Source organism: Pongo abelii, chromosome 5 (genome assembly GCF_028885655.2).
Source record: "Pongo abelii isolate AG06213 chromosome 5, NHGRI_mPonAbe1-v2.0_pri, whole genome shotgun sequence".
NCBI classification, from domain to species: Eukaryota; Metazoa; Chordata; class Mammalia; order Primates; family Hominidae; genus Pongo; species Pongo abelii.
This window is the reverse complement of record NC_071990.2, coordinates 57,881,030-57,899,538: the sequence shown is the minus strand read 5'-3', so window position 1 is coordinate 57,899,538 and position 18,509 is coordinate 57,881,030. Positions and strand designations below refer to the sequence as shown.

At 39.1% G+C, this 18,509-nt stretch overlaps 1 protein-coding gene across 2 annotated transcripts in view; it reads right to left on the bottom strand.

The window, feature by feature from the left end:
- Positions 1-16,897, bottom strand: part of PRIM2 (DNA primase subunit 2) — a 315,636-nt gene extending 298,739 nt beyond the window's left edge. For both annotated transcript variants that reach the window (XM_054557660.2, XM_002817031.6), the window contains exons 1-5: positions 14,830-16,897; positions 13,943-14,105; positions 11,996-12,099; positions 8,277-8,356; positions 6,505-6,625 (exon numbers count right to left, since the gene is read on the bottom strand). In XM_054557660.2, the coding sequence (XP_054413635.1) occupies positions 6,505-6,625; positions 8,277-8,356; positions 11,996-12,099; positions 13,943-14,096 (459 nt within the window). In that variant the 5' untranslated portion in view covers positions 14,097-14,105; positions 14,830-16,897. The remainder of the gene's footprint in view (positions 1-6,504; positions 6,626-8,276; positions 8,357-11,995; positions 12,100-13,942; positions 14,106-14,829) is intronic.
- Positions 16,898-18,509: the final 1,612 nt, after the last annotated feature.

The following is an 18,509-nucleotide window of genomic DNA, read 5'->3' as shown; positions in this document are numbered from 1 at the left end:
CAAGAAGATTTAACAATTATAAACATATATGCACCTAACAAGAGAGCCCCAAAATAAATGAAGCAAAAATTGACAGAATTAAAGATAATAAATAAACAATAACAGTTGAAGACTTTAGTATCCCACTTTCAATAATGGATAGAACAAATAGGCAGAAGATGAACAAGGAAACAGAAGCTTTGAAAAGCACTATAGACCAACCAGATCTTACAGACTGTATCTACAGAACACTCCAACCAAGAACAGCAGATACACATTCTTCACAAGCACACATGGAACATCCTCCAGAACAGACCATATGCTAGATCATAAAATAAAATTCAATAAATTTTAAAAGATTGCAGTCACATAAAATATATTCTCAAACTAAAATGGAATTAAATTAAAACCAGTAACAGAAGTTCAGGAAATTCAAAAATGTGGAAATTAAACACTTCTAATCATTGTGTCAAAGAAAAAAAGAATACTTTGATAAATGAAAAAGAAAACACAGCATACAAAAACTCATGGTTTGCATCCGAAGTAGTGCTTACAGGAAAATTTATAGCTGTAAATGTCTACATATGAAAAGAAAAAATATCTCAGATAAATACCCTAAACTCCTACCTTAAGAAACTAGAAGAAAAGAGTAAACCAAACCAAAGCAAGCAGAAGGAAGGAAATACTAAAGACTGTAGTAGAAACTAGTGAAATAGAGTCTAGAGAATAACACAGAAAAATCAATGAAATCAAAAGTTGGTTCTTTGAACAAATCCAGTAACACTGACAAACCTCTACCTAGATGACAAAAAAAAAAAGAGAGAAGACTCTAATTGTTAAAATCAGGAAGGAAAGAGAAGACATCATCACCAATCCTTTTATTTTCTTAAAGAAATCAAAAGGATAAGAGAAAACTATGAATAACTGCATGAATCAATTAGATAACTTAGATGAAGTGAATAAATTCCAAAAAAGACACAAATTACTAAAACTGACTCAAAAAGTAATATAAAACTTAAATAGATTCATAATAAGTAAAGAGAATGAATTGGTAATTTTAATGACCCACAAAGAGAAGCCCAGGCCCAGATTAATTCACTGGTAAATTCTACCAAACATTTAAACCAATCCTTCACAACCTCCTCCAAAAAATGGAAGAGGAGGAAACATTTCCCAACTCATTCTATGAGGCCAATATGATCCTAATACCAAAACCAGATATAGACATCACAAAAAACCTACAGACCAGTATCCCTTATCAATATAGATGCAAAAATCCTCAACAAAATACTAGCAAACCAAACTAAGCAGCATATTAAAAAGATTATATAACATGACCAAGGGGGATTTATTCCAGGATTGCAAGGTTGGTGTAACATCCAAAAATCAATTAATGTAACACACCCTTTTTTTTTTTTTTCTGAGACAAAGTCTCACTCTTTTGCCCAAGCTGGAGTGCAGTGGTACGATCTCAGCTCACTGCAACTTCCACCTCCCAGGTTCAAACAATTCTACTGCCTCAGCCTCCTGAGTAGCTGGGACTACAGGCACACGCCACCATGTCTGGCTAATTTTTTGGTATTTTTTTTTAGTAGAGACAGGGTTTCACTATGTTGGCCAGGCTGGTCTCGAACTCCTGACCTCGTGATCCGCCCACCTCGGCCTTCCAAAGTGCTGGGATTACAGGTGTGAGCCACCGCACCCAGCCCAACACACCATATTAATAAAGGACAGAAACCATATGATCATCTCAATTGGTGCAGGAAAAGCACTGACAAAATACAACATCCTTTCTTAATGAAAATATTCAACTAGAATTAGAAGAAAATCTCCTCAATCTGATAAAGGGCATCTATAAAAAACACTCAGTTAAAACCATGCAACATAGTGAAAGATTAAATGCTTTCCCCTAAGATCATGATCACTGCTATTGCCACTTTTATTCAACACTGTACTGGAGATTCTAGCTGGGCAATTGGGCAAAAATAAACAAAAAGCATCCTGATTAGAAAGGAGTCAGAATATCTCTGTAGAAAACATAATCTCATAATGAATCCACTATAAAACTGTTAGAATTAAAAAACAAGTTCAATACAAAAAATTAGCCGGGTGTGGTGGCTGGCAGGAGGCTGAGGCAGGAGAATGGCATGAATCCAGGAGGTGGAGCTTGCACTCCAGCCTGGGCTACAGCGCAAGACTCCATCTCAAAAAAAAAAAAAAAAAAAAAAAAGTTCAGCAAGGTTGCAGGATACAAGATCAATATACAAAAATCACCTGGATTTTTATATACTAGCAATGAATGTTCCAAAAATGAAATGAAGAAAACAACTCCACTTACAATAACATTGAAGAACATTTAGGTATAAACATAACAAAAAATTACAAGACATTGTTGAAAAAAATTAAAGAAGATCTAAATAAATAGAAAGACATCCCATGTTCATGGATTGGAAGACTTAATATCATTACAAAAGAATACCTCCCAAACTGATCTACAGATTCAATGTAATCCCAATGTGAATCCTAGCTAGCTTCTTGGTAGAAATTAACAAGTTGATCCCAAAATTCATTAAAAAATGCAAGGAACCCAGAGTAGCCAAAACAATCTTGAAAAAAGAACAAATCTGGAGAACTCATACTTCTCAATTTTAAATCTTAACAACAAAGCTACAGTAACCAATAATCAAGACCACGTACTACTGACATAAGGATAGGCAGACAGATCAATGGAATAAAATTAAGAGTACTGAAATAAATGTTTACATTTACAGTTGTATTAGTCTGTTCTCACACTGCTGTAAAGAACTGCCTGAGACTGGGTAATTTATAAAGGAAAGAGGTTTAATCCTGAGGCTTCTGCGTGTCTGGGGAGGCCTCAGGAAACTCACAATCATGGCAGATGGCACCTCTTCACAGGGTGGCAGGGGAGGGAATGAGAACCAAGTGAAGGGGGAGGCCCCTTACAAAACCATCAGATCTCGTGAGAACTTATTATCATGAGACTAGCATGGGGGAGACTGCCCCCATGATTCAATTACCTCCCACCAAGTCCTTCCCATGACACATGGGGATTATGGGAACAACAATTCAAGATGAGATTTGGGTGGGGACATAATCAAACCATATCAACAGTCAACTGACTTGACAAGTGTGCCAAGACAATTCAATGAGGAAAGAATGGTTATTTCAACAAATGATGCTGGGACAACTAGATATCTACATGCAAAAGAATGAAGTTGGACCCTTACTTCACACCATGTATAGAAATTAACTCAAAATGAACCACAGATATAAATGTAAGAGCTAAAACTACAAAACTCTTAGAGAAAAAACTGTAGGAATAAATCTTTATGACCTCACATTAGACAAAGACTTCTTAGACTCAACACCAAAAGCACAAGTGACAACAAAAAAAGATAAATTAGACTTCATCTGAAAAAAAGAAAAAAAAAAAATGAAACCTTTTTGTTGCAAACAATACCATCAAGAAAAGACAACCTTCAGAGTGGGGGAAAATATTTGTAAATCATATATCTGATAATGGACTTGTATCCAGAATATGTAAAGAACACTCAACAATAAAAAGCCAAACAATTCAACTATAAAACAGGCAAAAGATTTGAACAGACATCTCTTCACAGATTATATACAAATGACCAATAAGCATATGAAAAGATATTCAGCTTCATTAGAAATGCAAATCAAAACCACAATTACATACCACTTCATACTCACTATAATGGCTATATTTTTTTAAAAGGTAACAATTTTTGGTGAGGATGTGGAGAAAGTGGAACCCTCATCCACTGCTGGTAAGACATATAATGATACAGCCACTTCGGAAAACATTTTGATAGCTCCTCAAAAGTTTAAACACAGAATCACCCTATGACCTAGCAATTCTACTCCTAGGTATACACCTGAGAGAAAGGAAAACATACTCACACAAAAACCTGGACACAAATATTCACTGTAGCATTATTCATAATAGCCAAAATGTAGAAACCATCCAAATGTCCCTCAAATGCTGAACAGGTAAAATAGTATTTGGCAATTAAAAAATTAAGTACTGATACATTCTACAGCACAGATGAAACTTGAAAATATTACGCTAAGTAAAAGAAGTCAACCGCAAGGGACCACATATTGTATGACTCCATTTATATGAAATGTTCAGAATAGACAAATTCAGAGACAGAAAGCAGGTTAGTGGTTGCCAAGGGTTGGGACAGGAAGAATAGGGAATGACCATAAATGGGTATGAGGTTTCATTTTTAGGTGAAAATGTTCTAAAATTACATAGTGGTGTTGATTGTACAATCTGTAATTACACTAAAAACCAATGAATTATACATTGTAAAAGGGTGCATGTCAAGATTTGTGAATTCTAGCTAAATAAATCTATTATTTAAAAAAGTATATGTGACAATACGTTAAGACACTCTACAACTGGGGTCTCCAACTCTCAGGCCACAATACCAGCACCAGCACATGGCCCATTAGGAACCAGGCTGCACAGGAGGTGAGCAGTGAGTGAGCATTACCACCTGAACTCCACTTCCTGTCAGATTAGTGGAGGCATTAGATTCTTATAGGAGTGCGAACCCTATTATGAACTGCACATGTGAGGGATCTAAGATCTGCACTCCTTATGATAATCTAATGCCTGATGATCTGAGGTGGATCTGTTCATCCCAAAACCATCCACACCCCTCCCCATCCCCCGACCTCAGTCCGTGGAAAAATTGTCTTCCATGAAACCAGTCCCTGGTGTCAAAAAGGTTGGAGATGGCTGCTCTAGAATAAATAATAGACCTTCTCAAGGACACCTCTCTCCACGACCCACTAAAAATCAGTAATTTCAACAAAAGCAAAAAATAAACTATTTCTAATAGGAATGGATAAATTAACTGTAATTGATAATTGCAATAATGGACTTCACCAAGGATCAAAGTTAAAAAAGCAAAGTGGAAGATGCAATGGGTTTGGTTCAGATGGTACCATGCATGACATCTGTCTATGCAAAGGTAGATGTGACTTAGAAACCTCATGAAGTAAATGAAAGAAACTATAGAAACTGCCTACCTAGCATATATTTGACACTAAACGTCTACAAAATGTTTGTTCACTTCCCTTCACAGTCTCTTTTCCCTAACTCATATACTCCATAGTGTTCCTTGCTACAGTGGATATGTCTTCTACTTGTCAGACAGGACAATGTCTTTCACCTATTGCAACTTCTACTTTTTTATTTGGCTTTAAGCCATGCATTCCAACAACCAAATAGAGTCTCAGCCAGTCTTACTACCATCTGACTGCTCTAAAACTTCCAAAACATAATTTTTCTACATTCCCATTGTGGCATATATCTACCTAAAAGACATAAATTCTAGGCCAGGCACGGTGGCTCACACCTGTAATCCCAGCACTTTGGGAGGCCGAGGCGGGCATATCACCTGAGGTCAGGGGGTTCGAGACCAGCCTGGCCAACATGGCAAAACTACGTCTCAAAAAATACAAAAATTAGCCAGGCATGGTGGCACACACCTGTAGTCCCAGCTACTGAGGAGGCTGAGGCAGCAGAATCGCTTGAACCCGGGAGGTGGAGGTTGCAGTGAGCCGAGATCATGCCACTGCATTCCAGCCTGGATGACAGAGTGAGGCTCCATCTCAAAAAAAAAAAAGATATAAATTCTATTTCCAATACTCATCCCTGTTAAATGAGTCCCAAAGATCTCTTCTTTTTTTATATAATTACAATATGTAAATCATTCAGATTTGTCTGCAAAATTATTTTTTAAAACTATTCAGACAGATCTTACTGACATTTTTGATTTATGGTTTTTTTTTGAGACGGAGTCTTGCTCTTTCGCCCAGACTGGAGTGCAGCGGCATGATCTCAGCTCATCGCAACCTCCACCTCCCGGGTTCAAGCAATTTTCAGGCCTCAGCCTCCTGACTAGATGGAATTATGTGCGCGCAGCACCATGCCTGGCTAATTTTTGTATTTTTTGTAGAGTGGGGGTTTCACCATGTTGGCCAGGATGGTCTGGCACTTTTGACCTCAAGTGATCCGCCCACCACAGACTCCCAAAGTGCTGGGATTACAGGTGTGAGGCACCACGCCCCGCCTGACAATTGACTTTTAAATAAAGTATTACCTCCTCTAAATTTCACGACTATAAATAAGTAACCACCACTTGTCTAGTTTAACACATTATTAGCTTTATTTTGGCCGACAAAATTTTGGTTAAAGATGAACCTTTATAAACTAAACCTTCTTGTGCTTTAATAAAGCACACACTTAACAGAGCAAGTAAATGTGAGACTTTGTTATTAAGGAGTCCCTTTTCTTCTAGTCATAGAGAAGGAAAGATATATTGTTATCCAAAGTTATTAGCTACTGTTTCAGGCAGGTACTTGGAGAATGTAAAGGGAACACACTACACATTAGTACCAGCACTTAAGACAGAAGGGAAAAATGAATGGTGAGAACAACAGAAATAACTACAAAAATATACTTACAGCCTCAAACTGCAATTGGCTATCCTTTAAGAAATCCTGAATTTTATCCTTGGGTAAAATACTAAATCTAAATCGAAGGAGATCCATTTCTTGTTGAATGAACCAGCGTCTAAGTTCTTCACTGAAATGAAGACAGAAATTATGAGTACAAACTAAAAATCCAGTGATTATTAAATCTAAGAAATGTTTACAAAACAATATTCAAACATGAGCAAGATGCCAATGGACAGCAGTTAAAAACATGCAAGTCCTCTATCATGGTAAGGAGAATATCAATACCACATATCACAATCTTCTAGGGATGTGTTGGGTACAAGGTATAGGGGGTGTTAAAAATTAAAAAGATTAAATATGAGAATGCTTCGAGCCTAGCTGCATTATTTTTAAATAACATAAAATACTTCATGCATTTAATGTAACTGCAAAATATTCATTTTATATTAGAAAATAGGGGCTGGGCGTGGTGGTTCATGCCCGTAATCCCAGCACCTTGGGAGGTCAAGGCAGGCAGATTGCTTGAGCCCAGAAGTTTGAGACCAGCCTGGGCAACTTGGTAAAACCCCATATCTACAAAAACATTAGCCAGGCATGGTAGCATGTGCCTATAGTCCCAGCTCCTCAGGAGGCTGAGGTGGGAGGATCACCTGAGCCCACGGATGTTGAGGCTGCAGTGAGCCAAGATCACACCACTGTACTCCAGCCTAGGTAATGGCATGAGACCATAGCTCAAAAAAAAAAAAGAGAGAGAGAGAGAGAGAAAAGAGAAAAAAAAAAGAAAATGGGGAAATGGGGCACTCCTTTGGCTTGAGGTGTCTTTATAAATGCCAAATAAAAGACACCAAATTTTTTAAGGCAACTTTGATCAGATTAACTTTGCAAAGGAAACTTTGCTTATGGCTTTACAATTTATAATTTCACAAAATTTAATGTGCCCATATATACCACAATATTTAAAAGCAATAAAATGTTCATTTATAAGGCAGATACTAATGGGCATTACCATTATATAATAAAATAATTACCCTACTGGATGCAAAATATGATTTCACATTTTTAGGAGATTTTCACAGACTGTCAGCAACATATTTATTATATAAATTTCACAAACTACATATGCTTTTTTACAGAAGAAAAACTCTAGAACCAAAACTGGTAAGTAATTTCTCAATTATTATCTTGGGATAGTAAGCAATTCCAGAGTCTCACTTGATAAGCCTATTAATTTAAAAAAAAAGACAGCCATAACTAAATTATGTGACCAAAATTAATATGTGAGGGAAAAACAATTTTTAAAAAAGCAACTAACTTTACTACCTCTGGGTGGCACTATTAACTTACAAGAAACCAACTACCAAACAAAAATATCTTAGATTTAACTGGCCCATAGAGCTCAAATTCCAAAAATCTGTATCAAATTCAAGTGTGGGTTTCATTAATTGTTTCTTACAAATATTACCATTTTTTTGCAGGAAAAATATCAAAAGTCCTTCTTCCCAATAAAATCCTTTCCAATTTAAAATCCCAAATGGAGTCTCTCTCACAAACTTAAAAAGTGTTTCATCAGGCAAAATTTTGCAATAGAATTTTTTTCAATATTTTTAAGTAAACAATTTGTTCCAAACAATTTACTGTCAGTGTTCAACCCCATGATCAACTGGCTCCTGATGTTATTCTGGGTTTTCCTATGTTCAGCACAACACATCAACTTACCACACACCAATTTATAACCCATGACACCAGATTTGACTGTGAGAATATAAACATATACTTACGACTGGCAATAAGCAAGCCGCAAAATAAAATGAGAAATATGATCTCTTCTTCGTGGTTCATATTCATCTTCTAAGTTTTCCTTAAAAATAATGACACATGAATAAAATAAATGCATTAGAATGGTAAGAGTTATAAGGAAATACTGAGCCAGCCTAAGCCAATGGTAAAAAAAGTTTCAAAAACATTTCTTTTTTTAGAGATGGGGTCTCGCTCTATCACCCAGACTGGAGGGTAGTGGTCAATCACAGCTCACTGTAACTTCAAATTCCTGGGCTCAAGCGATCCTCCAGCCTCAACCTCCCAAGCAGCTGGGACTACAAGCGACACCCACTATGCCCCGCTAATTTTTTATCTTTTGTATAGATGGAGTCTCAATATGTTGCCCAGGCTGGTTATGAACTCCTGGTTTCAAGACTCCTACTCTAGTCTCTCAAAGCACTAGAATTACAGGCATGAGCCACTACACCCAGTCCCAAAACATTTCTTTTTTTTTTTTTTCTTTTTAAGTTCTGGGATACATGTGCAGAATGTGCAGATTTGTTACATAGGTATACGTGTGCCATGGTGGTTTGCTGCCCGTCATCTAGGTTTTAAGCCCCACATGCATTAGGTATTTGTCCTAATGCTATCTCTCCCCTTGCCCCTAACCCCGACAGACCCTGGTGTGGGGTGTTCCCCTCCCTGCGTCCATGTGTTCTCACTGCCAAAACATTTCTTAATATGCTTTTTAGGATAATTATCATTTACCTTAAGCTATCAATCAGATGAAACCGAGAAGTAAACTAATCTCAACAAAACCCCTTGAGTTTGGACCGCACTATTTTCTTCCCACCAACCCCTCTCTTTTAATTTTCTTCTTATCCAGCCTATATCCAGGGTGCTCACCACCTCAACCACTTTTTACACCAATCTCAGCTTCTTTAATTTCAACCATTTGGCAAAACCTAGATTCTTAATCTACAACTACACTCTGCAGTCCTATTCTCAAAATGCTAAGAACTTCTGGAGAAAAAACACAATTATGGGAATTTGGAAAATATAATTTCATGGCCTATAATCTCAACTAGATCCTTACCAATAGTCGGATCCAAAATAATAAGAACAAACATGTCTTGAGCACTTACTAGGTACCAGGCAGTGCCCTAAGAATTTTTAAGGCATGAACCCATTTAATCCTTTAAAAAAAAAAAAAACCCTACGAGGGAGGCACTACTATAATCTTATTTTACAGATAAGGAAACTGAGGCACAGAGAAGTTATGTAACTTGTTCAGGGTCACAAAGCTTGTCCAGAGTAAGCAGCAGTGTTGAGATTCAACACAAAATCATCTCCTTCCTCACTTCTCAGAAAATCGTCAGTCTTCACCAGTTGTCCCAAGACCCCTACTATAGCACCTTTCCCTTCTCTCTGAACAGATGACTTCACCTACTTTACAGAAAATAAAGGCTACCAAGCAGAATCCTTCAGTCCCAAGCTTCCGCATACACATGTTGTGTTGCCTTCCATACATCTCTACAAAGCATCTCCTCTTCCTGGAATGTAAAGCTACATTAGTCCATTCTCATGCTGCTAATAAAGACATACCCAAGACTGGATAAACCCATAAAACGAAAGAGGTTTAATTGACTCACAGTTCCCCAGGGCTGGGGAGACCTCAGGAAACTTACAATCATGGCAGAAGGGGAAACAAACACGTCCTTCTTCACATGGTGGCAGTAAGGAGAAGTGCTGAGCAAAATGGGGAAAAGCCCCTTATAAAACCATCAGATCTTGTGAGAACTCACTATCTAGAACAGCAGCATGGGGGTAACCACCCCCATGATTCAATTACCTCCCATCGGGTCCCTCCCATGACACATGGGGATTATGGGAACTACAATTCAAGATGAGATTTGGGTGGGGACACAGCCAAACCATATGAAAAGCTAATTCCTGCACCTAAACCCCACAACCCATTTGCTTGTGCCTCTTAAAGACCCTGACTTATCAAATGCTCCCTCAAAGTTTCATCTTCAAGCTCCCCTCTTCCCCATTCTATTCTAGATCTTCTGCTCGGCTTATAAATGTGTTTAAGTATCTCCTGTCATATATATACAAGTATGTGCTTGTATATCTTCTCTTTTCCCTAAAACAACCTCTATATTCTGCCCTATTTCTCTTCTCTTTTCAGCTACACATTTTAAAAGAGTACATCTTCTATATCCACTGCTCCACCTTCCTTTTCCAACCACTGTCATTGTTCTGGTCTCTGCCCCTATCTATAAGGGCCCATCCAGCTGCTAAATCCAATGGACACTGTACAATTCATCTTACATAATCTATCTTAAGCTTCTGAAACTATTGTGATTAAAAGCACCACTACAGAAACAAAATACCCAGATTCAAATCTTGGCTCCACCATTTACCATCTTATGAGCTTGGGCAAGTTATTCAGTCTGTGAATAAATAGGCTATATCTGTAAAATAGGGATGATAATAATACCCACATCATAAGACTGCTGTATGAATTACATACATGCGTTAATATATGTAATGCACTTAGAACAAAGTCTGGTACATCGTAAATATACTATTAATATAAATATCTGCTGTTGTTATTCCTTATTATCATTATTAATATCATGATCATTATTATTGAAACTCTAGCCCTCCTTGGCTTCTATGACACTACTATCCTGGTTCATCTCCTACTTCTGAGAAAGCTCCTTTCCATTCTCCTTCCCAAATTCCTCCAATTCCACTTTACCTTCAATATTGGTATTCCTCATGTCTTGACTTCCACCATCATCTCTTCTCACTCAAATATTTTCCTAGGGTGCTCTTACCTACTCCTGATGATTCCAACCTTCTGCTAAATCTACTCCCACCACATGTCTTCCTGTATATTCAGACCTGTATATCCAATTGTCCACTAGACATCTCCACAGGCACCTCAAATTCATGTTAAGAACTAAACTCTACATCTTCCAAGACTTGCTTCTCCTCCTGCATATCACATCTCAAAATATTACCACCATCCACTAATTTTCCTAACTAGAAACCTGGGTGTCATTTATAACTCTTCTCTCTCCATTCCCCCTACGATCAGTCACTAAGACCTTTTGATTCTACCTTCTTAATATCTCTTCAACCGGTCCCCTTCTCTCACTTAATTCAGACTCTCATCATTTCCAGGCTTCTAACTGGTTTCTCTCCTAACAGACGTGACCCTGTCAATCTGCTGTTGGCAGTCATCTTCCCAAAATGAAAATCTAATCACATCGGTCAACATGCAGCTCCACTACTACCTCTTCTGGAAAGCCTTCCCAAACCTCCCCAATCTGAGTTGCATAATTATGTATGTTTTTGGAGTTCCTGGAGCATGCATCTATAAACACAGTCACCATCCTGTATTGCACGGGATACATTTGGCATGTCTGGAAATATGTAGGGGTAGAAGCCAGAGATGCTACTGAGCATCCTACAGTGCACAGGACAATCCCTGCAACAAGGAATTATCAGACCCAAAATGATGTTAGTCCTGAGGTTGAGAAACCCTGCCATATTATAATCATCTGACTTCATGTCAATCACCCCAATACACTGAAGAAGCTTCAGGCTAATGATACATTAGTCTTTATAAAAGCCCAGTGCCTAATATAATATCTTTCCCACAAGTGACACTCAATACATAAATATATAGAAACTGAAGGAACTTTTTTTTTCCTTTTTTACTTACTCTGTAGGAAAACTTGAGCTTCCGAAGCTCACTCTCCAACTTACTCTGGTATTGTTCAGTTCCTTTCATATAGCTCACTCCAAGATTTTCAACTGATTTTAACACTAAAAAAAAGAAAAAAGGTATAAATGCAAGATAATGTTTTAAAACTAAATCCAAGACAAAATCTATGGAGGGCAATTCCATAATGACTTGTTTACAGAACATGACAAGTAATTGCCAGTTTATTTCCTGTAACTACATTATATAAACTGCATATGCTTATAAGAGGATAATGTCCATCTATGTGCAGAAAATATCCATGTCCCACGGCATAATCTAATACCAGGGATTCTCAATCAGGGAAGAGGGATGGATGGTGAATAATCATTCCTAAGGAACAGAAAAGTATGTCAGTATGGAAAAAAAAACTAGGCACTCCTTGTTTGCATCTTTCGTGTGGGAGCTGCCTGTTAGGCAGTAGGCGTCATTTACTTGGCATAGATTCAACAGAAAAAAAGCATCCCTTCCTTTCCTGATGAAGCCGAGGACAGGGCACAACAGTGAAGAAGAAGGGCCATCCAAACAGCCAAATGAACCATCCTACATACTGTTCAAAGGTTCCTAAAGCACCTTATCAATCTTTCCTCAGATGAATTATTCTCTGGAGGCATTTTTGAAGTCAAGAATGAAGAACTTCTAATTGTCTCCTGAACATAAACCCCATGTCCCACAGGTATGGGTATCCAAATTAATTATCCTCCCCTCATTCCTACTCTTATTCCTGCTATGCCCATCTCCATCAGCAGAGTGTCTATGCATCAGACCATCCAAGCAGGAGCTGCAGCCACTCCACACCTGCTCCCTCACTCCTCATATCCAGTCACCAAATCCTATCAATGCTAACTCCTCAGTATCCCTTAACTCTCTCCCTTCCTATCACTGCCATTGTCACTATCATAGTTCAGGCCCTTATCATTTCACCTCAAGTGCCAAACCCAAGGGACACTTTTCAATCACCATCTTAATCCCTATGAAGTATCTGACACTGCTAAGCTTTCTAAAACCCTTTTCTGCCTTGTCTTCATTCTTTCATTCAACACACAGGCATTGAGTGCCTCCTCTCTGTATTAGCAGTGCTTACCCTGCTCCTCTAATAATTAACAGTATCTGACCTTTCCTTCTGATTTCCCCACAAGGATATCCTGGAACATAAACTCTGAAGACAACGCTAGTGTTTCTGTTTCAATTCATGTCTAGCCCATTCTTTGCTCTAGCAACACACTGAGGGTTAAGTAGGCCCCCAGGACAATGGCCACATCCTTCTTACACCCCAATATCATAGCATTAGCATGGCACAAAATGCCCTCCATACTTCTCCATCCACCCTGAATTCCTGAACTTGTTACTGTTAGCTCAAATATGAAATTCTCTTTCATGCTCCAAGCCTTTGCATAGGCCATTATCTCAGCTTGGAAAAACTCTTCACTTCTTCTCTGCTGGAAAATTTCTACTCATTCTTCAGTATGTCCAGACCACATTTCAACTTCTCTGAGAAGCTTATTTAATAAGACTAAGTCAGTCACTCCCACGTCTTTGTTTCAACAGCACTACCATTTACTTCTACTAGAGCAGTTAAAATACTGAATTATGACTATTATTTTGGATGTCTGTCTCCATGTACTAGAATACAACTTCAACAAAAAATAACATTATTCATCTCAAAATCCCTGCCACCTAGAACATAATGGCACTCAATAATATGCATTGTACAATAAATAAATGAATGAGTACCAAACCCTCAACAAATATTTGTTGAATGGATTGCTGAATGAAGGATATGAATTACCTCAATAAATACTGTTGAATGGATTGCTGAATGAAGGAAATGAATTACCTTCATTCATTCTCACAAAGGGTAAGTGAGCTTCTCAAGAATATATACATTCTAATTTAAATCGTACTTACATTTAACTCTATCAATAGCCAAGTTTTCAAATTCTATTAAAGATATGTTTTCACAAGGTGGCTGCAAGTAAAACTGAAGGCAATGAGGGTAGGAAGCATTCCTCTGGTCACCTGCCAACCTCAGCGTCTTCCACTTTCTTCCAGAAAACTCCATCTTGGTCACCTTAGAAGGAAGTACACAAAAAGCATAAAATGATGGAAAATAAAGTTGGAAAAAAAAAAAACAAGAAAAAACACGAAAAAATAATTCCACAAACACAGAAAAAAAAATGGACTTGAGGGCATGCACAAAATGTTAGCAGTGGCAATTCCTGGGTGATGTCCTTCTCTCGTTTCCAGATTTTCTACAATACACCTATAATAATTTTGTAATGGGGGTGGGAGAGACGCTAGAGCAGATGCAGGTGGTGATCCTAATTTTCAGCAACATGAAAGTCAGGTGATGTTGCCTGTCCATTATAGGCCTGTGTGTTACTGCTCTTGGATGTTTACGATCCCAAGAGTTAACACAAGGTTTTACGTGGTCTGCAATCCTGAACTTAGAGGAAAGTGCTGTAGGTTCTTACTTGATGGACTGGGTCCAGTTACTCACTTCCTCTGTTATGACTCTGGGAAACAGAACAACTGTCTTTCGGAACTCCTTTTCGGGAGCATCCACAAGTGCCTTACAAAAGTTCCATCCCCAACACCCCTCCTCACTCCACTGGCAAACCTATCTCCCCCCAACTCCTCCCTGGTACCTTGGTGTCTGCCCCAAACAACCAACCCGCCAAGTCTGTCCTTCTGCTACTGCTGCCTGCAAAGTGATCCAGCTCTCCTTTCTCTCGACTTGCAAGCCTCAACAACAGGATTGCTCTCTGTCCTAAATTCGCGGAAGTTTCCCTTACCTGCAAGAATTCAAACTCGGGAAAACACAAACGCTGGCAGCTACTGTTCCCGGGTGGCGGGAGAGTTCATATGAAACCGGAAGCGGAAGCGACTAGCACAGAAGGCCAGCCCTGCCCCACCTCCCCTTGGCGGGTAGGAGGGGGTTGGGCCTGAGGCTCTGGGCGTGCTCAGTGGAGCGCGTCTGGGAGTTCAAGGTGTTCCATCCGCCTTGGCAGCTTTAAAGTGTTTGGATGTCAGTGTTTTGGGAATTTTTTTTCCAAATTTTAAGATGCATTTCCTGTATGTGGAGTCGGTAGCTTTTAACGGTTGAAACTGGGGTGCTGAATGCTAGTGGCGAAAACTCCCATACGCCGAAAATTGAACCAATGTAACTTCGTTTGGGGACACTAACAAATATGCCCTATATTGAGGAAAATATGGCACTTTAACCCGCAAGGCTGGCACTCATCACTTTCAATCTGGGGCGGAACGAGGAAAAAAGGCATTAGGATCTTTTTTTCACCTAGCTCACTATTAGGGGCTCTTTGTTTCCCCTCGTTCAATCTTTCAGCGACCTATAAGGTCATATAAGGTCGTATTACGCCCATTTGGCAGATGAGAAAACAAGTTACAAGATCCTCGTTAGTTTGCCCGTCTACATACAATATATATTTTGAATTTCGTATTGGGCGGCAAGCCCCTACTGGCAAGTTCCGCGTTCAATTCGCTCCCCGCTCTCCGGCAATGCCTCGCACAGAGGAAACGCGCAGCTGAATTATCTGTGGAATGAACTAGAATGAATGAAAGAATGCACATTCGCAGGAATCGCTCTGCAATCTACAGGAATTAGAAGAACCCAGCCTCGGAGGGAAGGTAGGGTGGAAGAAGATGAAGCACTGGAGATTACGCGGGCGTGCCGCTTACTTTCCAGATGTCCGACTGCAGACTCACAAGCGGGGCGTCAGAGCCACCACACCAGTTCTCCGCTGTCTGTTAAGATTTTCGAGAATTGGAAATTAACTTCACTCGTGGCCTCTAGGAGGCGTGCCTCGCTTACAAATGTGCTGGAATGAGGCTCCGGTATAGGTAGTCCTTAGGAGATCAAATGAATGCTTTGAAATGTTCACGTTTTCAGAAATGCAAAGTACATTGAAACAATATCAAGCTTCAAAGCATCTACCCAGCCTGGACTAAACTGTGGCTGGCACTGACTTTATATCAGGACCTGTTCTAAGTGGTTTACATATCAACTCATTTTATTATCATAACCACATAAGATAGGTTATTCCCCCCGACCCACCACCACTACCCGAGACAGAGTCTTGTTCTGTCGCCCAGGCTGGAGTGCGGTGGAGCGATCTCGGCTCACTGCAACCTCCGCCCCCGGGATTCAAGCGATTCTCCTGCCTCAGCCTCCCGAATAGCTGGGATTACAGGCGCCTGGCTAATTTCTGTATTTTTAGTAAAGATGGGGTTTCACCATGTTGGGAAGCTGGTCTTGAACTCCTGACCTCGTGATCCACCCGCCTCGGCCTCCCAAAGATTATTATATTAAACGTATTTTCTAGATAAGGAAACTGAAGAACAGAGAAGTTAAATGAAGTCAAAAGGACACATAATGTCAGAGCCATGTTCAAACCCAGAGAAACTCTTCAGGCCCCACTGTGCTGACAATCTCACTACACCAATTCCAGCAATATGACAGCAGAGCTTCACCTTATTTCTTCCTCTCTGTATCAAATACGTAATACAAATACGTAATACAAATACATCACGTGGTCCAAAGAAGACACCTGAAAGCATATAAACTGCCTGAAAAAACCTGCAGCACAGACCATAAGAATATTTACATGAATATCTTATCTCTGGATAGCAAACAAATTTAAATATTATAAATTACAAAGAAAAAAGATATAAAGACTTGACCATAAAAAAATATAAAATTACGCATGTAAAAAATTCACCGAAGTATTTTGCATTCATCAAACTAGAGAAAGGTCTACCAAAAGTATAACATCAAAAAGGTTAATGCCATCAGGATACAAAGAAGTTAATTCATTGGGAAAAAAATCCTAAGACACAAACAGAAAAATGGGACAAGAAGAACAGGTAATTCATAGAAAAAATAACTAATGTTAAATATGAAAAATGTTTTTATCACTAGCAGCAAAGAAATTTTCTCTTGCAAAATTGTCAAGGATTTTATAATGAAACTACTCAGTGTTGCCACCTGTTTTGCTCCTCATTTAAACCCCTGAGGCTCCTTATGACTCCCATATGGTGTAGTTCTTTAAATAATTATAGCCCTGTACTACAGAAGTTCTTTATCTTTTGGAAGATTAAGATTAAGAACTTCTGTAGTAGAGGGATGTAATTAGGTCCATGAACCACTGGACAATGTGATGAAAGCTCTCCTCAGAAAAATGCACCTACACACACATCTATACTATTTCAAGAGGTTCAAGATCACCGTATGTGGCTGGTTAAGAATTCCAGCGCTACTAGGTTTTAAGCTTTCTTTGGATGAGCCCTTTTGTTGATCTCTGTGATCCCCAAAGTACTTGCTACAATATCTGCCCAATTAAAAGACGAAGTAGCCAGTGTCATTTTATGACTAGCTCAGAGAAAACTGGAAATATATATTAATGCTTAACATACCAATATCTTACTATGTCACATAATAGCTGCCTTTTCGTCATATTAAAAACTGATTTTAAGCACCGAGGAACAAAATACCCTGTGTTGGTCAGCTATTCCAGCATTTTTATTGTTTCCTAATGCCACAGTTTTGGTCACTACCTCATTGTGAAGGGTGTTTTTCTGAATCCAGAGGCAATTGCAATACAAATCTGCATATCACGGTAGCAATAATGCACAATAATGTTATACATTTCAGCAGCCATGTTCGGTAAATCACTGTGAGCTCTTTCGTGTATTCACTTCATCTACAAAAAATTGATTGACACAATGCTCAGCCCTGGCAACCGAGATTCTTGTAAATACAGACATTGACCTCACAATCATGGGAAGGAAAACATACATAAACACTTAAGTTTTACTTCCACCGAACCATAGCATCTCAAAAACAAGGACGACTGTTTCATTCATTTCTGTGACCCCAGTGCCTGGCACTCCATGGGCGCTCAACAAATACTTATGACACTGAATTGTTTTTGTTTTTTCTTTGGTTTTGTTTTGTTTTTTGAGACAAAGTCTCGCTCTGTCGCCCAGGCTGGAGTGCAATAGCACGATCTCAGCTCACTGCAACCTCCGTCTCCTGGGTTCAGACAATTCTCCTACCTCAGCCTCCCAAGTAGCTGGGATTACAGGCGCCTGCCACCATGCCCAGCTATTTTTTTGCTTTTTCAGTAGAGACGGGTTTCACCACGTTGGCCAGACTGGTCTCAAACCCCTGACCTCAGGTGATCCGCCTGCCTCGGCCTCCCTAAGTGCTGGGATTATAGGCATGAGCCTCCGCGCCCAGCCCCTACTGAATTGTTGAATACTGTGAGAGACGTATGAAAAAAATTGCTGGGTTCAGCTTCCCATTAAACAGATGGTTTGAATCAAATGTGACTCCAACCTATAAAACTTCAAGTCCTCATCTGGAAACTTTATACACATTCCTTCCAGAATGAGTTGGCTTCCTAGTTTAGCCTGTAATAAAGCACAGAGTACCTTCTCTGGCAGAATTTCCATG